General features: G+C 48.7%; 5 protein-coding genes across 5 annotated transcripts; 4 read left to right on the top strand and 1 right to left on the bottom strand.

Annotated features, from left to right (window-relative positions):
- Positions 1-418: 418 nt before the first annotated feature.
- EYB26_001920 (uncharacterized protein) lies at positions 419-1603 on the top strand (the record flags this gene model as incomplete). Its single annotated transcript, XM_054261228.1, has 3 exons — positions 419-464; positions 534-1228; positions 1301-1603. The coding sequence occupies 3 exons, from the start codon at positions 419-421 to the stop codon at positions 1601-1603; spliced, it is 1044 nt and encodes a 347-aa protein (XP_054117203.1).
- Positions 1604-5435: 3832 nt separating this feature from the next.
- Positions 5436-6227, top strand: EYB26_001919 (uncharacterized protein; the record flags this gene model as incomplete). Its single annotated transcript, XM_054261227.1, has 1 exon — positions 5436-6227. One exon carries the CDS (start codon positions 5436-5438, stop codon positions 6225-6227), a length of 792 nt encoding a protein of 263 aa, XP_054117202.1.
- Positions 6228-9705: 3478 nt separating this feature from the next.
- EYB26_001918 (uncharacterized protein) lies at positions 9706-15972 on the top strand (the record flags this gene model as incomplete). Its single annotated transcript, XM_054261226.1, has 1 exon — positions 9706-15972. The coding sequence occupies one exon, from the start codon at positions 9706-9708 to the stop codon at positions 15970-15972; it is 6267 nt and encodes a 2088-aa protein (XP_054117201.1).
- A 544-nt stretch (positions 15973-16516) lies between these two features.
- EYB26_001917 (uncharacterized protein) lies at positions 16517-18670 on the bottom strand (the record flags this gene model as incomplete). The annotated part of the gene is made up of 1 exon (XM_054261225.1): positions 16517-18670. The coding sequence occupies one exon, from the start codon at positions 18668-18670 to the stop codon at positions 16517-16519; it is 2154 nt and encodes a 717-aa protein (XP_054117200.1).
- Positions 18671-18883: 213 nt separating this feature from the next.
- EYB26_001916 (uncharacterized protein) lies at positions 18884-19625 on the top strand (the record flags this gene model as incomplete). Its single annotated transcript, XM_054261224.1, has 4 exons — positions 18884-19143; positions 19214-19382; positions 19440-19541; positions 19602-19625. 4 exons carry the CDS (start codon positions 18884-18886, stop codon positions 19623-19625), a joined length of 555 nt encoding a protein of 184 aa, XP_054117199.1.
- Between the last annotated feature and the right edge of the window lie 461 nt (positions 19626-20086).

Here is a 20086-nt window from a genome sequence, read left to right as displayed (position 1 = left end):
CTAATGAGTCTAATGAATCAACGAATTCCCTGCCAATCCAATTGTAACTGAGAAAGAAAAATAGATGTACGCAGCGTCTATCTAACTGTACGCCTTGTAATAAGAAGGTACCGCTAGCGAAAAATGGCTGCAACGCTCATCTGAGCACCGTTAAATGGTCAACTAGCCGTGTAAGAAATGGCAGCTAGGTGAAGATAAGGTAGATGCTCGGGTTGTAGAAAACAAAAGGAAGGAGAAAATCTCAACTTGATTTTCTTTTTAAGTCGTTGACGGGTCACGCGGCGCCTAACTTATTTGGGACTAGTGGGTTTGTCGGAGTCGGGAGAGTTGAGACGGAGCTGTGAACTTTTCTTGAGTATCAAAAGCAAACTCCTGTGTTTCTGCGACATCAGAAACCGACCGTGCGAGAAGAATAGAAATGGCGACTGGGTCACAGGGAACTAGGAGGATGGCTTCTGCAATTTGTATGTTTTCTTTTGATTCAATGGTAATTGGTGAAGGTGCAATTGACTAACAAAACTTTTACCCCCAAGTGCGGCCATCATCCAATTCCACCGTCTGCAGAAGCTGTCAAGAAACACTCACCATCACCCGCCGCAGCTACGCCTCAGCAGCATCGACTCTCGTCAGCGGCTCAGACGCCTCCAAAACTGAGGTCCCCCTCGCCTCCAGCTCCGAAGCCGCCGGCACACCTGGGTACGATATCAAAGCCGGCGTCGTCCTTTCTCGGCCTCCACAAATAACCCGCGATCTTAGCCCCTTTGAAAAATCATTCTTCTTCTACCAAAAACGACTAAATGAGCGCCTCGCGCTCCCCTTCACGCGATACTTTTACTTCAAGCGCGGTACACCTGCAGACGAGGACTGGAAGAGGAAATACAAAGATCGTCTCACCCCTTCTCGCGACATTGGTAAATACAATGCCTATTCACCAGAGGCCTGGAATGATGAATTACTCGTGGGCTCTGTCGAGTCGGAGCCGGAGCATCAGGTAGAAATGCTTTTGCGGGATGCAGAGCTTGTGACCACCGCTTCGTCGGAGGGGGCAACCACGAAAAAAGTTGACATTGAGCGTCCGGCTTCTCGGGTTACGGAGGCGGACAAACAGAATGATCAGAAGAGTTTGAATAGGTTGTTGCAGAGAACGTTGTATTTGCTGGTAAAGACAAAGCAGGGATATTGGAAGTTTCCTAGTTCGTCTGTAGGGTTGGAGGAGAATTTGCGTTCGGTATGTTTTCTTTTTTTCTTCTTTTCTTTATGCAATATGATATACGATACGATTATACTGACTCTGTAATAGGCAGCCGAGCGCACCCTCTCCCAGTCCGCCGGTATCAACATGAACACCTGGTTCGTGGGCTTCCACCCCATCGGTCACTACTCCTACAAGTTCAAGGCCCCCAAGCCCGACCCAGCCTCCAAGGAGCTCATCGCAGGCGAAAAGACATTCTTCTTGAAGAGCCGCATTATGGCTGGTCAGGCCGATCTGCAGGCTAATACGCAGGACATTGCGGACTTCAAGTGGCTCGCAAAGGAGGAGATTCAGAAGCTTGTGTTGCCGCAGTATTATAGCAGTATTAAGAACATGCTCGCGGATCGGTGATTACTTTCATGTCTTATTGGATGTGATTTTGCCATTTTGCTATTTCGTTTCATGTAGTATAGCAGGAAGTATTGGTTGGTTTGATTGTTGTATGTAAATTAGAATTAGGTAGTTATAACTATCTAATATATCAGATGACTGAATACTGCCTACACCCTTTGTTTGAGAGAGATCCTCTACCGGTTGCTCAAACTTGTCTACGGAGCAGGCTTACGGTCAAGTGTTCTTGCCTCTATTTACCATTTTGATCACAACTAACTAGAGAAGCCTTCTCAAAGTCTGAGCCATATAATCTTACTATAATCTTACTCAATTGAGTCAGTACTTGACAACTTTTCCCGGCAATGGCTGACGAATCTTGCTTTCCGCTAGATTGCGCAATGCGTGGACGATTCAGCGGTCAGGATTGAAATCTCATGCTGAAAATGTGCCCGCCCGGAATGGTTCCTCTTCAGGTTGACTGGTCATGTAAGATGATTATACTCCGTATTCATCACTCGATTAGTGAAGTGCGGTGTGCAAGTGATGGTCTATTATTTATGCATGTCGTGATGTGAATAGGGAGGGCAAACTCAATGCTGTTATGCCTCAGACCCTCGGTGGGAGTTCCCGAAAGTAGTAAGCCGTAAGGGGGATAGAAAAATCCCGAGTTCCCCAGAATTTATTGATCACCAGTAACAATGCACCATGACATCAAATGCAAAATGCTATTTTGAGGGACTTGGAACAACTTAGGAGGTACGATCACTGTGGCTGGCGAGCAATGGTAGGTACGTAAGTCTTGTAGGCGCGCCACCTCTCTCACTGGCATATGGGATCCTATCATCCTGATGTTCACATTTCCGACCAGATCCACTTGTCGCGCTTATGGAGCCGTAAAGTTTCCCACATCGATTTGTTCGTTGTAGGAATGTTTTGATTGGTCCCGCTATGCCACCATCAAAATGATAAAATCAACAAACACCGCCCAACGGCCCCCAATCGATCAATCATTGTCGAAGAATTGGATCACGCGCAAAGATTGTTGAAGTCAAAAACAGACCTTATCGACGGTGAGAGTGTCCCGGCGTAAATGGTGCGCTCTGTCTCGAAATCTTGTCGCCTCCGTTCCCGAACAACGCCAATCAAAGTTGGGCAACAACTGCATAGCGGCGAGCGCCATACCTCAGCTGGCGGCGAAAACAAAAAGAGAGTTCAATTTGGACCAGAGTTGCATAATGCACAAGGCGGTTCACTTAGTTGAAGTTAGCAACATGCAATTTTCGGCATCGGCCCTTGATCTATGTGGGTTTTTTGCATGGTACACCTGCAGCAGGCAAATCGCAGGCCATGTTACTGTCTCCGTAACCGGGCTTCCGGGACAGACTAGAGTCCGCAAGACATTGGTCCCATCGAAAGTTCAGGGAATAATCATTCGCTGAGGCAAACAGAATCTGTTTGTCGTTAGATTGTCATAATATAGACCGAGGTGTAATAGCGTAATAGCGAGAGGCGGGTTGAGCTGCAGAGTTCGGCAAGCCCGTAGGTACATGACATGGCGCGGGAGAAGGAGGGTCAGTCAATGTGTGAAGTAACTCGAACACGCTCGAACACACCCAGTCCGTTTGTTGGACGGGGATTGGAAAAGTGGACAGATACCAGCCCGGGCATCCTAGCTAGCGGCCAAATGATGCGATCTCGAATCTCGATCCAGGGCGAGGGAGTACCATGAGTTCGGCCGACTGACTAACTAGGTACCAGTATTCAGTAACTAACTAATACAAACAGTAGGCTGGCAGGTTTTCAGCTCGTGGAAAGCGGCGACCGAAATCAGTCCATCAAGCCAGCAGAGCGACCGCTCCGTAGGTATAACATACCGTCCTGAATAGAGTCCGAAGCAGCGAAAAGTGTCGCCGTCTAAAATCTGGGCAGTGATAGTAACTGAGGGTGGTGAAATACATACATGTAGTGTCATGTACCGTAGTAACTAGAAGAGCAGAAGAGAAGGGGCAGGCCCACTCACAAGGAAGGAGCCCAGGAGCAGGGCTGGTTCCTGGCGGGAAGGCGCGCAAGTGTGCTCTGATTAGCTCGGGCAGGCACGCTCTTTCCCTGGTGGCGATCCATCCATGTCTTTAATTTGTAACTTACTCATAGTACTTATTTTAGTTATCGATGTACTGATATCAGGTTAGCACCGATGCCACATCCTCCTCCAAACACTCGTTCTTTTTCAGCTGGCTTCAGACACCGCTAATCCCCATTCTGATCCACGCCAAACACCATCCGCTTTTGTCTTCTTGTCCATGTCCGTTTTCAGTCGTCTGTCTGTTACCGTGCGCCACCATGGATGGATCCTTAAGTAAACCATACAACCCACATGCGCCCAGATGGCTGAACTTTGCTTTTGCCGCCCTACAAGAATCTCACGCTCTACTTGCAGAAGATCAAAGCTTTATTCCCTCGGATCTAATATATATAGATAGATATATATATCTCGGGTTGGTAACGACTACATCATTTCAACATTGAACACACACACACACAGACGCTCGGGCTTTCTTCAGCGAGCGACATCTTACACAGCCTATCCAGTCGTATTAGCCGGCTTGGTCAAAGAACAGTCAGCAACCTCAAAAGCAAAGCAATCATTGGACTGGCCCTCTGGTCCTGCTACCTGACCTTGCGAGTCACGGCCTTACCCTTGGCTGAACCCTGTTCGAGGTCTCACTAACCTCCTCAGCAATTGGCACTTGCCATCACGAACCACACTAGGGTAACCTGGCTGTGAACATAAAATTAAGGTACGGCATGCTACGATCTTTTTGCAAGCCTGGTCACGTTAGCATTTGATTGCGCATGGTCAACTCAGGTGGCACGCTGTTTGTTTTCTTTTTCGTCTGTTGTATTTCTTCCGTCATTTCCGGCATACTTCTCGGCCAATTGATATCGCCTGTCCCTCGTCGTCGGTACAATTTGCATCAGACACTTGGTCCGATACATCCATGTTGTGCTTGGATCGTCTAGACTATCAAGTTCGTATCGCTTTGTATCTGTTTCGTGATCCGGCCGCGTTGGGTTAAACGCTAAGCCCCATCAGCGCTTCCGTTTTCGAGTCATACTTCGTTTCGTTTAGACTCGTTTGAGTGGTTCTTCTCCGCTTCGGGTCCTTCCAACGGTCTCTGACATCAACGCTAAATCGCCTATTTCCACTGCTGTTTTATGTTAATTGACTGCTTCTTTTCTTTTTTCGTGTGATTGTTCTGACTTTTTCCAGTGTTCGAACAGGCTCGGCGGTTATTTGTGCGGAGAAACCCTTAGTCCAACAGTAACGGATGCGAAAAAAGCAATCACGCTCTTCCCTGTCCCCTTAGTGCTATCAGCAGCCTCACTTTTTGTAAAGCGAATCATTTAGCTGTTCTACCCGTATTAGGTGATTGTCGCGATCGCCTCGACCTCTCCGCCAGAATTCCTGGTTCTATGATTCGCGTGCTCTGAGTACTGTCCATTGGCAATCGGTCAGTCATTTCGGGAGTCTCTCAGTATCCTTTTATCTTGACTCTCGGATCTCGGAGCGAAGGTTCACGAGCCACTGTTCGCTCGCGCAGATCTCCCAGCGCCCACGCTCTCTAGTGGTATTCGAGTCATTCCAGCGCCGTCTAGGAGCTCGACTGAGCCTAGAGATTGCAATTGCAAGGCGCGTAATTATTGGTTTCGTTAGGAGTCGATTGGTGCTAATTGAGCATTGGCTGGCTCTTTATTCCATTTCCTTGCCTGTTGTTCTTTCCCTTTCCTTTGGAAATCGATTCAAAAGAAAGTCATTCACCTCAATCTCGGTATCAGACGAACAATCACAATGTCTCCAGATCGCTCCTCATTCACGGCTTTGAATTTGCCTTCCAGTTTCTCGCTACCGGTATGTATGGATTACTTCACCCTTTCCGCCGGTCCGAACACAGACCTCTGGAGAAAACCGCCAAATGGAGACACGTCGACAGCACCAATGGTCTTTACCTCATTGCGACGACCCTTCGTTGTGGCGGAAGTCACCATCAGCGCCGACTGGGAGATGGAATGGGATCAAGGGGGACTCGTTATCTTCGCCGGAGATGCTCCTAGCCAGTCACTACCAACCGAATCCCTGCGATCATCATCAGAAACCAGTAGGCGCAGCTTCAATACGATGACGCCGCATCCACGTTCTTGCAAATGGGTAAAAGCGGGCATGGAATTTTCCTCGGGCACAGTCAACGCAGCATCCGTCAGCGCGACATCGGACGGGGCGGATTGGTGCCTGTCTCCGCTGGCAATGCCTAACATACCGACAAACATAACATCACTGCGCATTAAGCTGGAGAGAGTCGGCTATTCACTCTGGATCTGGTATCAGATTCCGTCGCTGTCGCCGTATGCCGTTACCCCGGGAGCCGTGGGAAGTACATGGAAAAAGCTTCGCGAAGTCACTTGGTTTTTCTACGGGGTTGAGGACAAGTGTGTGCATGTGGGAGTATATGCTAGTCGCCCAACCAGCATACAACGAGGAAGCACAATGTGGGAAGCGATGAATGGTATGCGGATAGATGATTCGACCATGGGCGGTGGAGGAGACAGGTTGGTTGTTGAATTTGAGGATCTTGAGATATTCTGATTGGGTTGCTTTTGGTTTATGAATTTTGTGACGATGTCGACGACTTTTTCTTCTCCTTGTTTTTTTCTTCTTTGCTTTTCAGTTCATGTACAAATCAACCGAGTTTCACCAGCTGGTGTTGTTTGGGATTACCCATTGTTGTTTCCATTTTCTTTCTTCGTTGACCAGACTGTTCGGGACATGATATTTTTTTTTTTTGCTTTGCGAATTGGAGGTGTTTAATGGTTCATATCTGTCTCTACATGGGTCGAATGTAGTTGGCGTCATGAGAATATGCGATGAAGCGTGAAATTTTGTCTTTTCATTCTATTCCGTCTTTGTTTTCTTTTTCTCTTTCTTTCTTTGCAGTGCCAGACGACTCGATCAACGCATATTATGCATCAAATCTAGATTGATTGACGGTTTTCGTTTACGTACCAAGTAAGGAATTGCATGAAGACTGGCGATCGAAGGATTGCAGAGATCTAGTGGTTATACGTTGCGTTATGGTAGATCGAAACTTGAATTTTCGACCCCTCACCCCGCATCCGGCTTGACGATCGATCATCATCAGCACTTTATCAACCATAACCAACCTGTTCAGACGGACTGGGCGGTCCTGAATATTAGACTCGGCTGTGTGGAATTGGATTCGACATGGTCCTCGGTTAAGATGACCTCCTTGTCGTGGACTGACATCACTATTGGACGTAGTAGTCTAATAACATGGTGACTGGACACGACGTTGGATGAATTCGACTTGATGGAATGTCTATCCATCCATGAAGCTGAATATTAGAAGGGAGATTGGTATACCCCAGATAGCTAGGCAGCTATATTGCAAGATGACTGACTGACTGACCGACTGACTACTATGTATGTACCAAGTAATGAAAATTTTCTTCTGAAGTGGCGGTCGAGTACGTAGTATGTACCTGTCGTGCATATCGAATTCACTAGACTAGCCAATGTAGCTTTAATCGACATGTGGTACTTGCCAAATCCAATGTTGTGCATGTCTGCATGGATCCATGTGGACGAATCAATGCTTGAGACAACTACGCCAGGCAGTGATGCATATTGGTGACTGCCTGGTAATAGACTTACAACGAACAGGGCGAGTAGTTGCATTGCTTGCTTGTGTCGAGGAATGAAGTGTAAACGTGTACGAGGACGTGGATTGTGACGATTGGTTCGGGATGAATCTAGTTTGTGCGTTGTGACTGTCCTTCGATCCAAGTTATATATCTAGCATTCTCTCTGTACATAGTATATCTACATGCTACTCTGGCGGTAATATCTAATTCCTGATCATATGCTTCAACGGAAAGAATCAGACTGATAACCCAAGCGATGACTTGTCACTCCTTGAATTATGATTATGGCATTGACACAACATATGTGCCTGATCACGTCAAGAGTTGTCAGGATCATCGAATGTCTTTCTTCAGACGTGGATTGGTGTATGTCAGATGAAGATCATATGCGAACCATGTGTGCTTGCTGCTTGCTGTACGAGTATCCAAGCTCCCACCCCGCCACGCTACTCTGTAGGCAGTAGATAACATGTCCTCAAATAATGTCGACATTCATTCGACGTGCAAGAGACGAGATGGCGGTGAGACCAGCACAACAATCTAGCGCGCATCTGGCATAGCGCACTCCACTAGTCCCGCTTTCTTTCTTTCTTTTTTTTTTTTTCCTTTTTACCCTCGGTCAATCATTTGTTTGGTTTTTTCCTAATTGGTTACGTTTGCCCAAACCACCGCCTCGAGTTGTACAACTCATCGCATCGCATGGCATGGCCCAATGCCATGTCATCATGGTGTTGAGATTTAATGCCTTGTGCTCCATATCCTTGACAATGTCTTGCATCGCCGTTTCACCTTTGGTCGAAGTCGAATATCAATTGGGACCGGAACCGAGCTATTATCATCTGGCAAAAACAAACAAAACTCAACGTCGGCGCTAAAAGAGCTCATGTGGGCGCATAAGCACTGGCTCTCACCTCACTCTGGAGCCCGTCGGATGGAACAATTACATTACAATAATCAATCAATTATGGGGCTAAGAGAGACAGAAGCTCCATTAATCAGTCCGTGTGCCCGTAGTAAAATCCCTCGCATAAAAATCTGCACCTAAAAGTCTTGAAGCCCTGCATAAACCTCATTGTTCTCCAATCAGCAAGGTATCAGGTGACCGTTTTCTGGTTTCATCACGCCAGCGTCGACGTGTACGTAGTAGTAGTTGAGTGCCAGCAATTGATTAACAATGGATAATAAGCTGAATACCTCCTCCCCTCAAGTGTTTCAATTATTTCGTCTCCCCCCAGATCATGATCTCTCCGAGTGAGTCACTGGCTATCGGTTTCTACGGTTCTACCTAATCCCGTCGGCCTCTGCCATCTGCCCAAAGCTTCCCACGCTAGCAAACCGGATAACTTAGTGGTTGGTCACTGTGACAACGAAGACAAGCCCGGATGCCCCCAAAAAGAGATACAAAAAGAAGAAAGCAGAAAGATTTGCCCCTCTGCTCGCTCTGTGCTTTACCACTTTGGGGCTTAGTGGCTTTGGTTAGTACCGTTTAGCTGCGAACTAGTGTGTCCATCACCATCCGAGGATGGTCCTCCTCTTCGGCAGTGGAGGTTTGGATATCATATGGACTGCAGAGTTTTGCCGTCATGATTTCTCAATTTTTCTGCTTGGGGGGGGGGGTTATAGTTATACCGTCTCAACTGCTTTGGTAGACACTTGTGTATATGTCTTGCTATGTAGGATAATAATTAGTAGTAGTAATGTGGTGGGAAGCTCACGAGGGTCCCTCCGTAACGTGGTAGCGAAAGACTTAGGTGCCTAACTAAGGCATAGCTTCGAATGTTATGGTGGAGAGTTGCTTTTAGGTAGGTAGCTACGTAGTCTGCTCAGGTACTGTGTATTTTACATATATTGATGGTATTACTGCCTGAGGAACTAAGAAATTTTCTTTCTTTCCCTCCTTCCTCTTTCCCTCCCCTGCGCTATATATCTGCTTCATCTACTCATACTACCTACCCAATACCTACCCTATTGGTAATCCCTTTACGAGTGTTATGATAATTGAAGACGAGCGTGATACCCAGTTGTTGTCATTGTGAATTCCGTATTTCCTGCCTCATTTTATCGTTTCCTCGTTTTTGCCCACCTGTTTATTAGTCCGAACTTGAAGCTCAGGAGCTGCTGTATTTGTACGCGTTTCTCTGTGCTTCGCTCGAACCTATCTCCCGATCTCTATCACATACTCGATTTTCACGTTATATCGTTGAATCGAGCGTTTAACCCTTAATTTTCACCTCTCCCCACAATTTACGACTTTTACGAACCTTACGAACCCGCTGAATAATGGCCGAAGTCGGAGAAACAGTTATCCATGCCGCTGTCGCTGCCGCTGAAACTGGTGAGTACTTCGGTCAATTGTTTTCTTTTTTTTCGTAGTGTTTTGAGCTTTGCTTTCATAACGCAAAATGAGAGGGACTATGACTGACCCCGAATTTACTATAGTGACGGACAAACTCAAGAACAAACTCACCGTTGCTGCTTTCCCCGCAGAAGTCGAGGATGCGCATGTCACACCATCCAAAAAACAGAAAGACTCTGTGAAACATGCTGGGAAGCCAGTTAAGTCTGAAGCTAACGGCGAGCCGTCCACAAAACAGGCCGATGAGAAATCATCCGCCAATGCGCCGATTTCCACTGCAGACGATGTCGTTGTCAAAGCCAACGTGCCAACCACAGAAGAAGATCCTATCGTCGAAGATGCTAAGGACAAGGCTGTTAAGAAATCTACAGCAGCTTCAGAGGAGGTTTCTGAAGAGGCAAAGACGGAGGAGGTAGTTGGCGAGACCACTGCCCACGTCACATCGTCCGAAGGGTCTAAAGACAAAGCAGTAGAGGCAAGCGAAGAAACCGCTACCGATGCTGATGTGAAGACGGACGAACCTGCAGAGCCAGCGCCTCAAGCGACTCCGGAAGTTGCAGTGGTCGCCGAGGAGACCGCAGAAACCCCTTCCAAGGAAACGGAAGAAGCCACACCGGTTGTGGCCGAAGCGGAAACTGTAACTGAAGAAGAGCCTGCCGAGATTGAGCCCAAAAGCGTTGAAGAACCAACCGTGACTCATGAAGAAAAGGCGTCCGCCGAAGAGGAAAAGGCTGCCCATTTACCCACAGTTGAAGAGGCGACGACTGCCGCTGAGGTTGCTCCTGAATCAGATTCCACTCCTACCACGACTGAAGTCGAGGCTGATAGCGAGCCGGCAGTGGAAGAACCGGTGAAGGAGACTGTCGACGCCGAGGAGGTGGCTGAACCAACCACATCCACTGAAACTTCAGAACAAGTCACCGAACCCTTGGCCGAAACGACTGAAATCGAGATTCCCACAACTGCAGAAACCACTACAGAAACGGTCCCGGAACCGAAGGCTCATGTAAAGGAAGAAGTTGACAAGGATATTGCTGAAACTGAGCCAGTGGCTGAACCAACTGCAACGACCAAGGAAGCTTCGGAACCTGTTGCAGAGCCTCAGACCGAGACGACAGAAGCCGAAGAAGCTCTTCCTGCTGAAACAGCTCAGGAAACAGCTCCCAAATCGGCTCCTGAACCAGAAGCTCCAGCCGAGGAAGAGGTTGCAAAGGACACCGCCGAAGATGAGCAAGAGATTAAAGCTCCTACTACACTTAAAACAGTCGAGAGCACTCAGGAAGGCACAACTGAGAGCGCAGTTGAAGAGAAGCCGGTTGAGACCGAAGTTACCGAAGTTGCGGAGCCGGTAAAAGAGTCTCTTGCTGAAAAGCAACCCGAGGAGGCCGCGCCTGAAAATGTTGAGCCTGAATTGACAGAGATTGCTTCTGAGGAACCTGTTTCGACTGAACCCGAGGAGGCCCCTGCTGTTGAGCAGCCCAAGGAGACCGAGGCTGAATCCGCGGAAGACACCACCGAGAATGTTGAGGAATCGACTGCTGTTGCTCCTGAGGTTCCGGAACCCGTACCTGCGGAGATTGCTGAAGTAGAAGCACCGGTAGAAATCTCAGATTCTGCAGAAGAACCGGCGAAAGAAGCCGTGACCGAGGAAGCCGATGCTGTTCCGGCATCTGAATCGGATATCAAGGTTGAACCTTCAACAGAAGTCGCAGAGACGCCAGTTGAACAAGTGGAGACTGAGGCGGTTACCGAAGCAGCAGATGAGCCAGTCTCTGTTCCTGCTGAAGTTTCTGAAGTGCCTATTCCTGAAACCACAGAGGTCACCGAAGAAACTGCACCGGAGTCTTCAAAGCTCGAAGAAGAACCAACCACGGAACCTACTGCTGAAATCGAAGAAGTCGCTGAAGAGAAGGAGCCAGTCACTGAGTCCGCTGAGACACCCTCAGAAACCGTGCCTGCCACGACAGAAGACACAGCAGAGGAAGCTACCAATGACGAATCGCCCAAGGAGGTTGACGCTCACGAGGAATCTGTCACTGCTGAGCCTGAAACAGCGACTACATCCCCAGAGGTTTCTGAAGAGCAAACAACTGCGCTTGCTGCCGTCGCTGAACCCGAGCACTTAGCAGTTGAAGAATCTTCTCCCGAGCCAGCGCAGGTCGCGGAAGAAAAGGCGGAGGACCGTACCGAGGCTTCCGAAGTCCCCGTCAATTCAACGACTGAAGCTGCCGCTATTGCTGAAGAGTCAGTTACCACTGTTGAACCGGTCGATGCTGCCGAAAAGCCCGAAGAATCAGTGGAGGAGGAAGCTGCTGCGCCCGTTGAAGTGACTGAAGAACCAGCTGTTGAGTCGGCCACTGAACCAACAGAGCCAACCGAAGCAACTGAGGAGCCCGCTGCTGCTGAGCCCATTGCCGAGTCTACCGCTGAGTCTGCCGCCGAGTCCGTGTCCGAACCGGTCGTCGAGCCCGCTGCTGAGCCTGTTGCAGAGTCTGTTGAAGAGTCAGTTGCGGAAGCCGTTTCTGAACCAGTAACGGAAACCGCTGTAGACCCTACTTCGGAATCTGCAGAACCTGCAGCTGAGTCAGTCGCCGAAGTCGCTGCTGAGCCTACCACCGAGACTGCCGCTGAACCTGTCGTTGAAGCTGTTGCGGAATCTGTCGTCGAACCTATTTCTGAGCCTGCTGTCGAACCTGTCGCTGAACCGGTTGCCGAGGCTGTTGCAGAATCTGCTGAGCCTACTGCTGAGCCGGCTGTAACAGAGGAAGAGAAAGAAGCTGCTCCCAGTGAAGTTGTTGCGGAATCTGATGCAGTACATTCTCATGACGAAAACACTTCCGCGGATATTTCTGAGGCCACCAAGACTACAGTTGAGGATGGTCAACCGTCAGCAGAGAAAGAAGAATCTCTTCCTACCGAGGAAGCGCCCGCTTCAGAGCCTGTGGAGGAATCAGCAACTCCTGAAGCCTCTGAAAATGAGCCTTCTGCTGAAGTCGTGGAAGAGACACCTGTTAGCGAGCCTGCTGAAGCTCCTGTCGCATCCCTAAAAGAGGCAGAACCAGTTCAGGAAGCAGCTGCAAGCGACGAAGTCGTCGAACCGGTGGTTGTTGAAGAGGCAGTTGCTTCTACTGTCAATGAACCTGAGCCAGTTACAGAGGATTCAGAGGTTCAACCAGCGGAAGAGGTTGATCCAAGCACCGTCAAGGAAGAACTCCCAGAAGAACCTGTCACGGCTGAAGAGCCCAAAGCTGCCACTACGGAAACTGTAGCGGAAGAGGCAATTGAAACTGAAACCGACGCCATTGCTGAGGAACCCGCCGCTGAAGATGCAGAGGAGGAGGAGGAGGAGGAGGAGGAGGAGGAGATTGAAACAACCACAGAGCCCGCCGTTGATACTTCAGAAGAAAGCAAGGAAGAGACTGCAGATGAACAGCCAATCACCGATGCTGTCGAAGCAACTGTTGTTGAGAATGCAGTAGAAGAGTCGACTATCGAAGAGCCTGCCGAAGCCACTGAAAAAACACCAACTGAAGTTGTAGGCGAGTCTCCTGTGGAGCCGGCCCAAGAAGCGCTATCCAAAGCCGTAGAGGAAACTCCCGCAGAGCCTACTGTGGAGGAACCTGCCAAGACAGTTGAGGCTGTCACGGAGACTCCGGTAGAATCTGTTGAAGAACAACCTGTCGATACCGCTGAACAGGTCGCTGAACCAGTTGAGGAAGTTTCGGTGGAAGAAACTGCCGCAGAGCCTGCCACAGAGGAGCCCACCCAGATTGTGGAGGAAACACCTCTAGAGGCCGATGTTGAAACTGCTGTAGAGCCTGTCGTCGCGGAGGTCGCCGAACCGGTTGAGAAAACCTCAGTTGAAGTAACTCCTACACAATCTGCTGACGAAGAAGTCGCCAAAACTATTGAAGAACCAGCTGCAGAGGAGCCTGTTCAGGCTATGGAGGAGACCCCTGTTGAGACTATTGCAGAGCCTACTGTCGAGGAGATTGCCGAACCGGTTAAAGAAATCCTGGTTGAAGCAACACCTACACCATCTGCTGACGAAGAAGTCGCCAAAACTATTGAAGAACCAGCTGCAGAGGAGACCCCTGTTCAGACTATTGCAGAGCCTGCGGTCGAGGAGATTGCCAAACCGGTTAAGCACAGCCTGATTAAAGCAATGCCTACAGAACCTGCTGAAGAGGAGTCCACCAAGATTGTGGAGGAAGCTCCTGCCGAGGCAGTATCTGTTGAGCCTGCTGAAGAACAACCCGCGGAAATTGCCGAAGAGATTGTCAAGGAACCCGCTGTGGAGTCTGTTGTTACAGAGGCTACTGAAGCGGTTGAGGAAACCCCAGTTGAAGCAATGCCTGCAGAGCCTGCCGAAGAACAGGTTACTGAAGTTGTTCAGGAAACACCAGTTGAGGCTATTCAAGAAACCCCTACAGAGTCTGGTGAAGTGCAGGCTAAAGAGGCGGTAGCCGAACCCACTACCGAGTCCGTTGAAGACGAGATCAGGCCCGCTGAAGAAACGGTTGTTGAAGTCGTTGAGGAGACCCCGGCTGTGCCTGAATCTGAAGCCCCCGCTGAGCCTGCCCAGATTGTGGAGGAAACACCGGTTGAAGCTGATGTTGATACCGCTGCAGCGCCTGTCGAGGAAGAGGTTGCCGAGACTGTGGAAGAAACCCAAGTTGAGCCTGTTGAAGAGAAACCTGCAGAACCTGCTGCAGAAGAGACTGACAAGGATGTCAAAGAAGCCCCAGAAGCAGAAGCTGCTGAAGCAAATGAACAGGTTGAGAATGTAGAGGACGCTGCTCAGGAGCCAGCTGTCGAAGTTTCGGATGCCACAAAAGAGCAACCCACTCAGTCTACTGATGCGCCTGTTGAGGAACCCGAAGCAGTCATCGAAGAGGCTAAGCCGGAGGAGGAAGTTGTTGAAAGCGCAAATGCGGTTGAAGAGCCTTTGACTAAGGCTGTTGAGGAAGCTCCGGTTCAGACAGAAGAGATTCCTGCCCCGGTGGCAGAAACACCTTCGGAAGCTCATCCCGATAGCCACAAAATCACTGAGGTTGCAGTTGCCGCAGGTGCGGCAGCAGTAGCTGGTCTTGGGGTTTTCGCAGCTACTAAGACTGCTTCAGACGAGACTTCAAAGGAGCAAGCCTCGGAAGCCAAAGATGTCTTTATCGAGATTGTCAAAGAGGTTGCTCCTGTTGAAAGTACTGACGTTGAGCCTTCTAGTCTGCCAGAAGAAACCGCTGAGCCCATTGAAGCTTCGGCCGCCAAAGAAGTTGAGACCGAAGCGGCTCCTGTCGAAGAGCAGCCCATTGAAGTTTTGGCCGCCAAAGAAGTTGAGACCGAAGCGGCTCCTGTTGAAGAGCAGCCTGTTGAAGCTTTGGCCACCAAAGATGTTGAGACCGAAGCGGCTCCTGTTGAAGAGCAGCCTGTTGAAGCCTTGGCCACTAAAGAAGTTGAGACTGAAGCGGCTCCTGTCGAAGAGCAGCCCATTGAAGTTTTGGCCGCCAAAGAAATTGAGACCGAAGCGGCTCCTGTCGAAGAGCAGCCCATTGAAGTTTTGGCCGCCAAAGATGTTGAGACCGAAGCAGCTCCAGTCAAGGATGCCGCTCCAATTTCCGAGAAAGTGCGCGAATCTGAAGTCGTTTCCAAGGATACAGGCATCAGTGTTGGACAAATTGCGGGCATTGTTGGTGGCGCTGGTGTTGTCGCTGCCGCGGCAGTGGCTGCTGCTCATGTGTTGACTTCGCCGAAGGAGTCACTATTGAAAGAAGTTCCTGCCCAGACAGATAAAGAGCATCAGTCACTACCTGTCCATGCCATTGAGACTTCAGCAAGTGACTTGAAGCCCGCAGAGGCGCCGTACGGTATTCTTTCGCCACCTACTCCAGAGCCTGAGGCCGACGCAGCACTTAAGATGCTTGCCAAGGACCGTGAGACACTTCTCAAACAGCTTGGAGGCTCAGTATCCGCAGTCAACCTTCTCAATATCGATAAGAAGCCTTCCGATCTAGGCGCTCGTGTTCAACCCTTCTGTGACGAAGACGAACACATCACAGCTGCCAACGGTTCTGCACCAAATGCAAATAATGCCGCTGAAAACCACGATGTCTCGCAGATCATCTCAGAAGAGACTGCCGATACTGAACCAACTGCCACCAAGCCAGATGAAGAGACCAGATCTACAGGCGCTCGATCAACGACAGCTCTGTCTTTGAAGTCTGGCAACTGGTTCACAGCTTTGTTCCGTACCATTTGGGCGTCGATATTTGGCGGAATTTTCGCCGGAACCCGCAGAAGGAAGACTTCCGACTGAACAGGGAATCTCTCTATCCCTTGAATATGAGAGAATATGGGCAAGCAGTTAACAATCCATATGTGCATTAGCTACATCATCAGTCGACGATGGCGTGACATATATCAGGGATGCTTCTGTTTGCACCAAGATTGTATATTTGATACCCTAGCTAGGCATGGCCTCGTCCAGTGTCCACAATTGGTGGATATACCCCGAGTCTGTTTTATTGATGTACAGATACGTGAACACTAGACTTGGACGCCAGCCTGTGTCTACAAGTGAAGGATGGGACAACGGTGGATGAATTACCAGTTGCCTCTTGTAATGTTTTTTCTTATATTTGTTTACGATTTTCTTCTGTGTTTTTATGATGATACGCCGTGATACGACTTGAGCGTATGTGCTTGAAAAGCGATCTGGCTATTTGAATGTGTAATGAACGAATGATATTTATGAATATACTCTTCTCCAAAAACTTTATTGCACGTAAAAGCTTGATTATATTCCATAAGCCCTTTCAAATTAGGCATTTTTATTTTCACTCCCTATGTAAGGCAACTATCTATCCAGAAGCAATCAACTTTTCAATCCCCAACGCTGCTTCTCTTACCTCTGGACAATAATGAATCCTCAACAACTCCCCTTCCCAAACCGTGCCCGCAAAGACGTTACTCTTCTCAACATCAGCCGCAAAAGGATTAAACATGCCATCCCCCTTTCGCTCCTCCGTATTCCACAGGGGCGCAATTTTGCGTGCATGTTGTTTCGCCACTTTGGTGAGGAGGGCTAACATTGCTATAGATGACTTTTCGGGGAGTTGCAGGGAGGTCGTCATTAGGCGTTTTGTGAAGCCTGCGAGGCGAACGGGGGGTGCGATGCCGTGGGTGCGGGCCAGGAGGGTTGATTGGAGGCAGCGGAGGAGGAGGACCATGGGGGTTTGGAAGTTGATTTTTGTTCTTCGTTTGTTGTTTTGGTCGTTATATAATTCATTGTCGTTGGAGGTGCCGGGATCAGGAAGACGGAGGGATTTTTCGGGATTGTATTCGATATCGGAGTTGAGGGCAAGTGGATACAAAGCGCGATAGAGATGGGTGATGAAGAATCCTAGATCGAGATGGAGGGATGAAGCGGATTTGCTGACGTCTTGACCTTCGAGGAGTGCAAAGGCAGTGATTGTGCAAAGCAAGACCTGACGCGTTGATTGTCTCAAAGTGATCAATCCCTCTTCTTCATCGTCATCCTCGTCATCATTGTCATTATTTTCATCATCTGCATTTTCATCCCGTCCTGCGGTTCCGTCTTGAATAGCAAGCTGCTCAACAAGCTCCTTCAAAGCTTCAAGGATATCCCCAAAGAAGTCCTGATTAATCAGATGCGCGTATTTGGCCAATCCTTCCAGTACAGCTCCCATGAGTTTTGTCTCTGTTCGCAACTTGAGAATGCGAAAGTAAGTGCCAAAAACCAGTTTCAGTGTCTCGGCTTGATTCTTTTCGCGCGCTTCATGGCTCACCAACGCATCGGCTTCACGCATGTCCTTCTCAACAGCTTTGCGGTCCCGAAGTAGTTTACGTTCCTTTTTGGTACGAAACTCCTTTTTGTTCTTCTTCCTGCCTTGCAATGTGCCTTCCTGGTCGTCGTCGTTGCGATCAACCCGATCCCGGGAACCCTTGGATGAGAACTCGGCTAATAAACGGAGGTGTAGGAATGTGTTAAGAACTGATTCATGGACATTAAAGTCCTTTGCTCTCATCATTTTTGATAACAGACCAACTGCTTCAAGGGAGACGACTCCATCGTCGTCTTTTGCAAAGATATCTTCCATCGTTTCACGACTTTTGATAAAGTGTGCATCAATCCGGCGTCTAGAAAGTCGATTGACAAGAATTTTCAAGAGTTCAGTCCGGAAGTTGAAATGAGGTACGGATAGAAGCATGTTGCAGGCGCAATTGATTGCGACGGTTCGTATGCTATTAGCCTCTTCATTGCCCTTACTGCCACCTTTCGATAGGTTGGTCAATTGTTGGACGTAATGCTTGTAAGACGATAGCAACGACTGTTCGTAACCGCGCAACTTTCGGACTTCTTTCGACAGCTTTTCGTTTTTGTTGACCTCCTCGCCAATAGGACGAATCCTGTACCCAGGAATAACATCTCTGAAAACTGCAGCTTGCGTAGCGAGTGCAAGCTTCTTGATAGCCACATGTGATTTGCTCTTGTCCACAAAGTCTGCTAATTTCTTAAACAATCCAATATGCTCCTCGGGATCTTCATTGATCAATGTCGCAATTCTGGCCATTTCTTCTTTTGCTTGGACAATCTGGACTTTCAAGGGAACCTTTGGCGCGGACTCATCTTCTTTCTCCTCAGCGTCAGCTCCTGGAGTTTCGTCCTTTCCATTTTCACCTTCCGAGTCCGAATCAAGAAAGCTATCCGAATCACTCGCGGCAGCTTCTTCAGGTTCATCGACGTGAACAAGACCCTCGGCAGTCTTGATAGGTAAACGAGTTTTTTCTTTCTCTTTCTTGTTCTTTCCTTTTCGTGGTCGACGCTCGTAATCCTGTTCTAGGTCCCATTCTGCTGCTCGACTGTAGAATGCATTTTGGATGTTGGAGGACGATCCGTTGGTTTTGGTTTTGGATGATTTTGGTACGGTTGACGAATTGTCATCATCAGAGGGCGACAGACGCCTTCTCTTCGTTTCTCGTGCGACGCCCATATTGAAAAATGATGGGGTTGCTGGTTGTAGTATCTGGTTGTGCTTAAAGAGACCGAATATTTTTTTTAATGATTTTTTGTTAGTAGCGCCAAGCCTCCGCATCAGCCCCACTTTTAACTTTTCTGTCCGCGGAGCTTCATTTTTTTTTTGCTGCACTCAAATCTACTTACTTGACTACAGTTATTTGATCTACGACAGAGGACATAATTCAAAATGAGGGCCCTTACCGAAGAAGAAACCAAAACCCTCTTCCAGAAGCTCGCCAACTACACCGGTCGATCCCTCAACCAGCTCATCCAGCCTACCGAAGATAACGAGCGCTATGTCTTCCGAATTCAGGGTTCACGAGTATACTATGTGAAGCAATCGATTGCGAACCTTGCGACTAGTGTTGCGCGCGATAACTTGCTGAGTTTGGGTGTCTGCGTTGGAAAGTTCACCAAGACTATGAAGTTTAGGTTGCACATTACTGCGTAAGTTTTGCACTCCCGTATAATTCTGGACTTGAGAGGCCATGTCACTGACTCGTGATTGTGAGCGCAGACTCGATCTCATTGCTCCCTATGCGCGGTATAAGGTGACAATCAAGCAGAATGGAGAGATGCCTTTCTTATATGGCGGAAACGTCGTCAAGGCCCATGTCTTGCGATGGTCTGAGGATTGCCCTGAGCACAGTGGATGCGTTGTCTTCTCGCAAGATGACACTCCATTAGTATGTCACATACACACCGGATATAAACATATGAGTTGGGACTGATATATGTTCTAGGGCTTTGGAGTCACCGCACGATCAACCGCTGAAGCAAGAAAACTCGAGCCTACCGCCGTGGTGCTCTTCCGCCAGGGCGATGTTGGTGAATATCTGAGAGAGGTTAGTACTAGACATAGCGACTTGGAGAGTATATGGAATAGATATCTGACAATTGAACAGGAAGATTCGTTGTTCACGACATAGACATGCGACTCGGTGCTTGTTGATGTCTCGCATTTATCGGCGTTTAGGGAATATATTTGGTGTCAGGCCAGCCAGGAAAAGTGATGCTAGATCCTTTGTTAGTTTATATACCAGCAATTCAATTCAGTTCATCTACAGTTGAAAGTGTAATGCCGAGTAAAGACGATGAATATAAGAAGGAAAGAGGAAGGTGGGCCTTATACTCCACTTAGGGCCAATCAAATGGCGACCTCATCACCATTGCCAAACCGCCGCCTGAACAACTTCCTCTTGACTCTCTTGAAGACATTTGCCCTTTCTGTTTGCATTTGGTTGGCGCTGTACGTTGCTTTTCAGTAGCATTTATTCCTGGAGGCCTTTATCTACTGCTGTCCGACTAAGTCCACGCCCACCCTCGCACGTCGTTCTACTTCCATTCCATCCTCGTGCTACCCCGCGTGCGTCATCTTTTAAGAGGCTCC

The sequence above is a fragment of the Talaromyces marneffei genome, chromosome 1, assembly GCF_009556855.1.
Source record: "Talaromyces marneffei chromosome 1, complete sequence".
Classification (NCBI taxonomy): domain Eukaryota; kingdom Fungi; phylum Ascomycota; class Eurotiomycetes; order Eurotiales; family Trichocomaceae; genus Talaromyces; species Talaromyces marneffei.
This window is presented reverse-complemented; position numbering and strand designations above follow the sequence as displayed.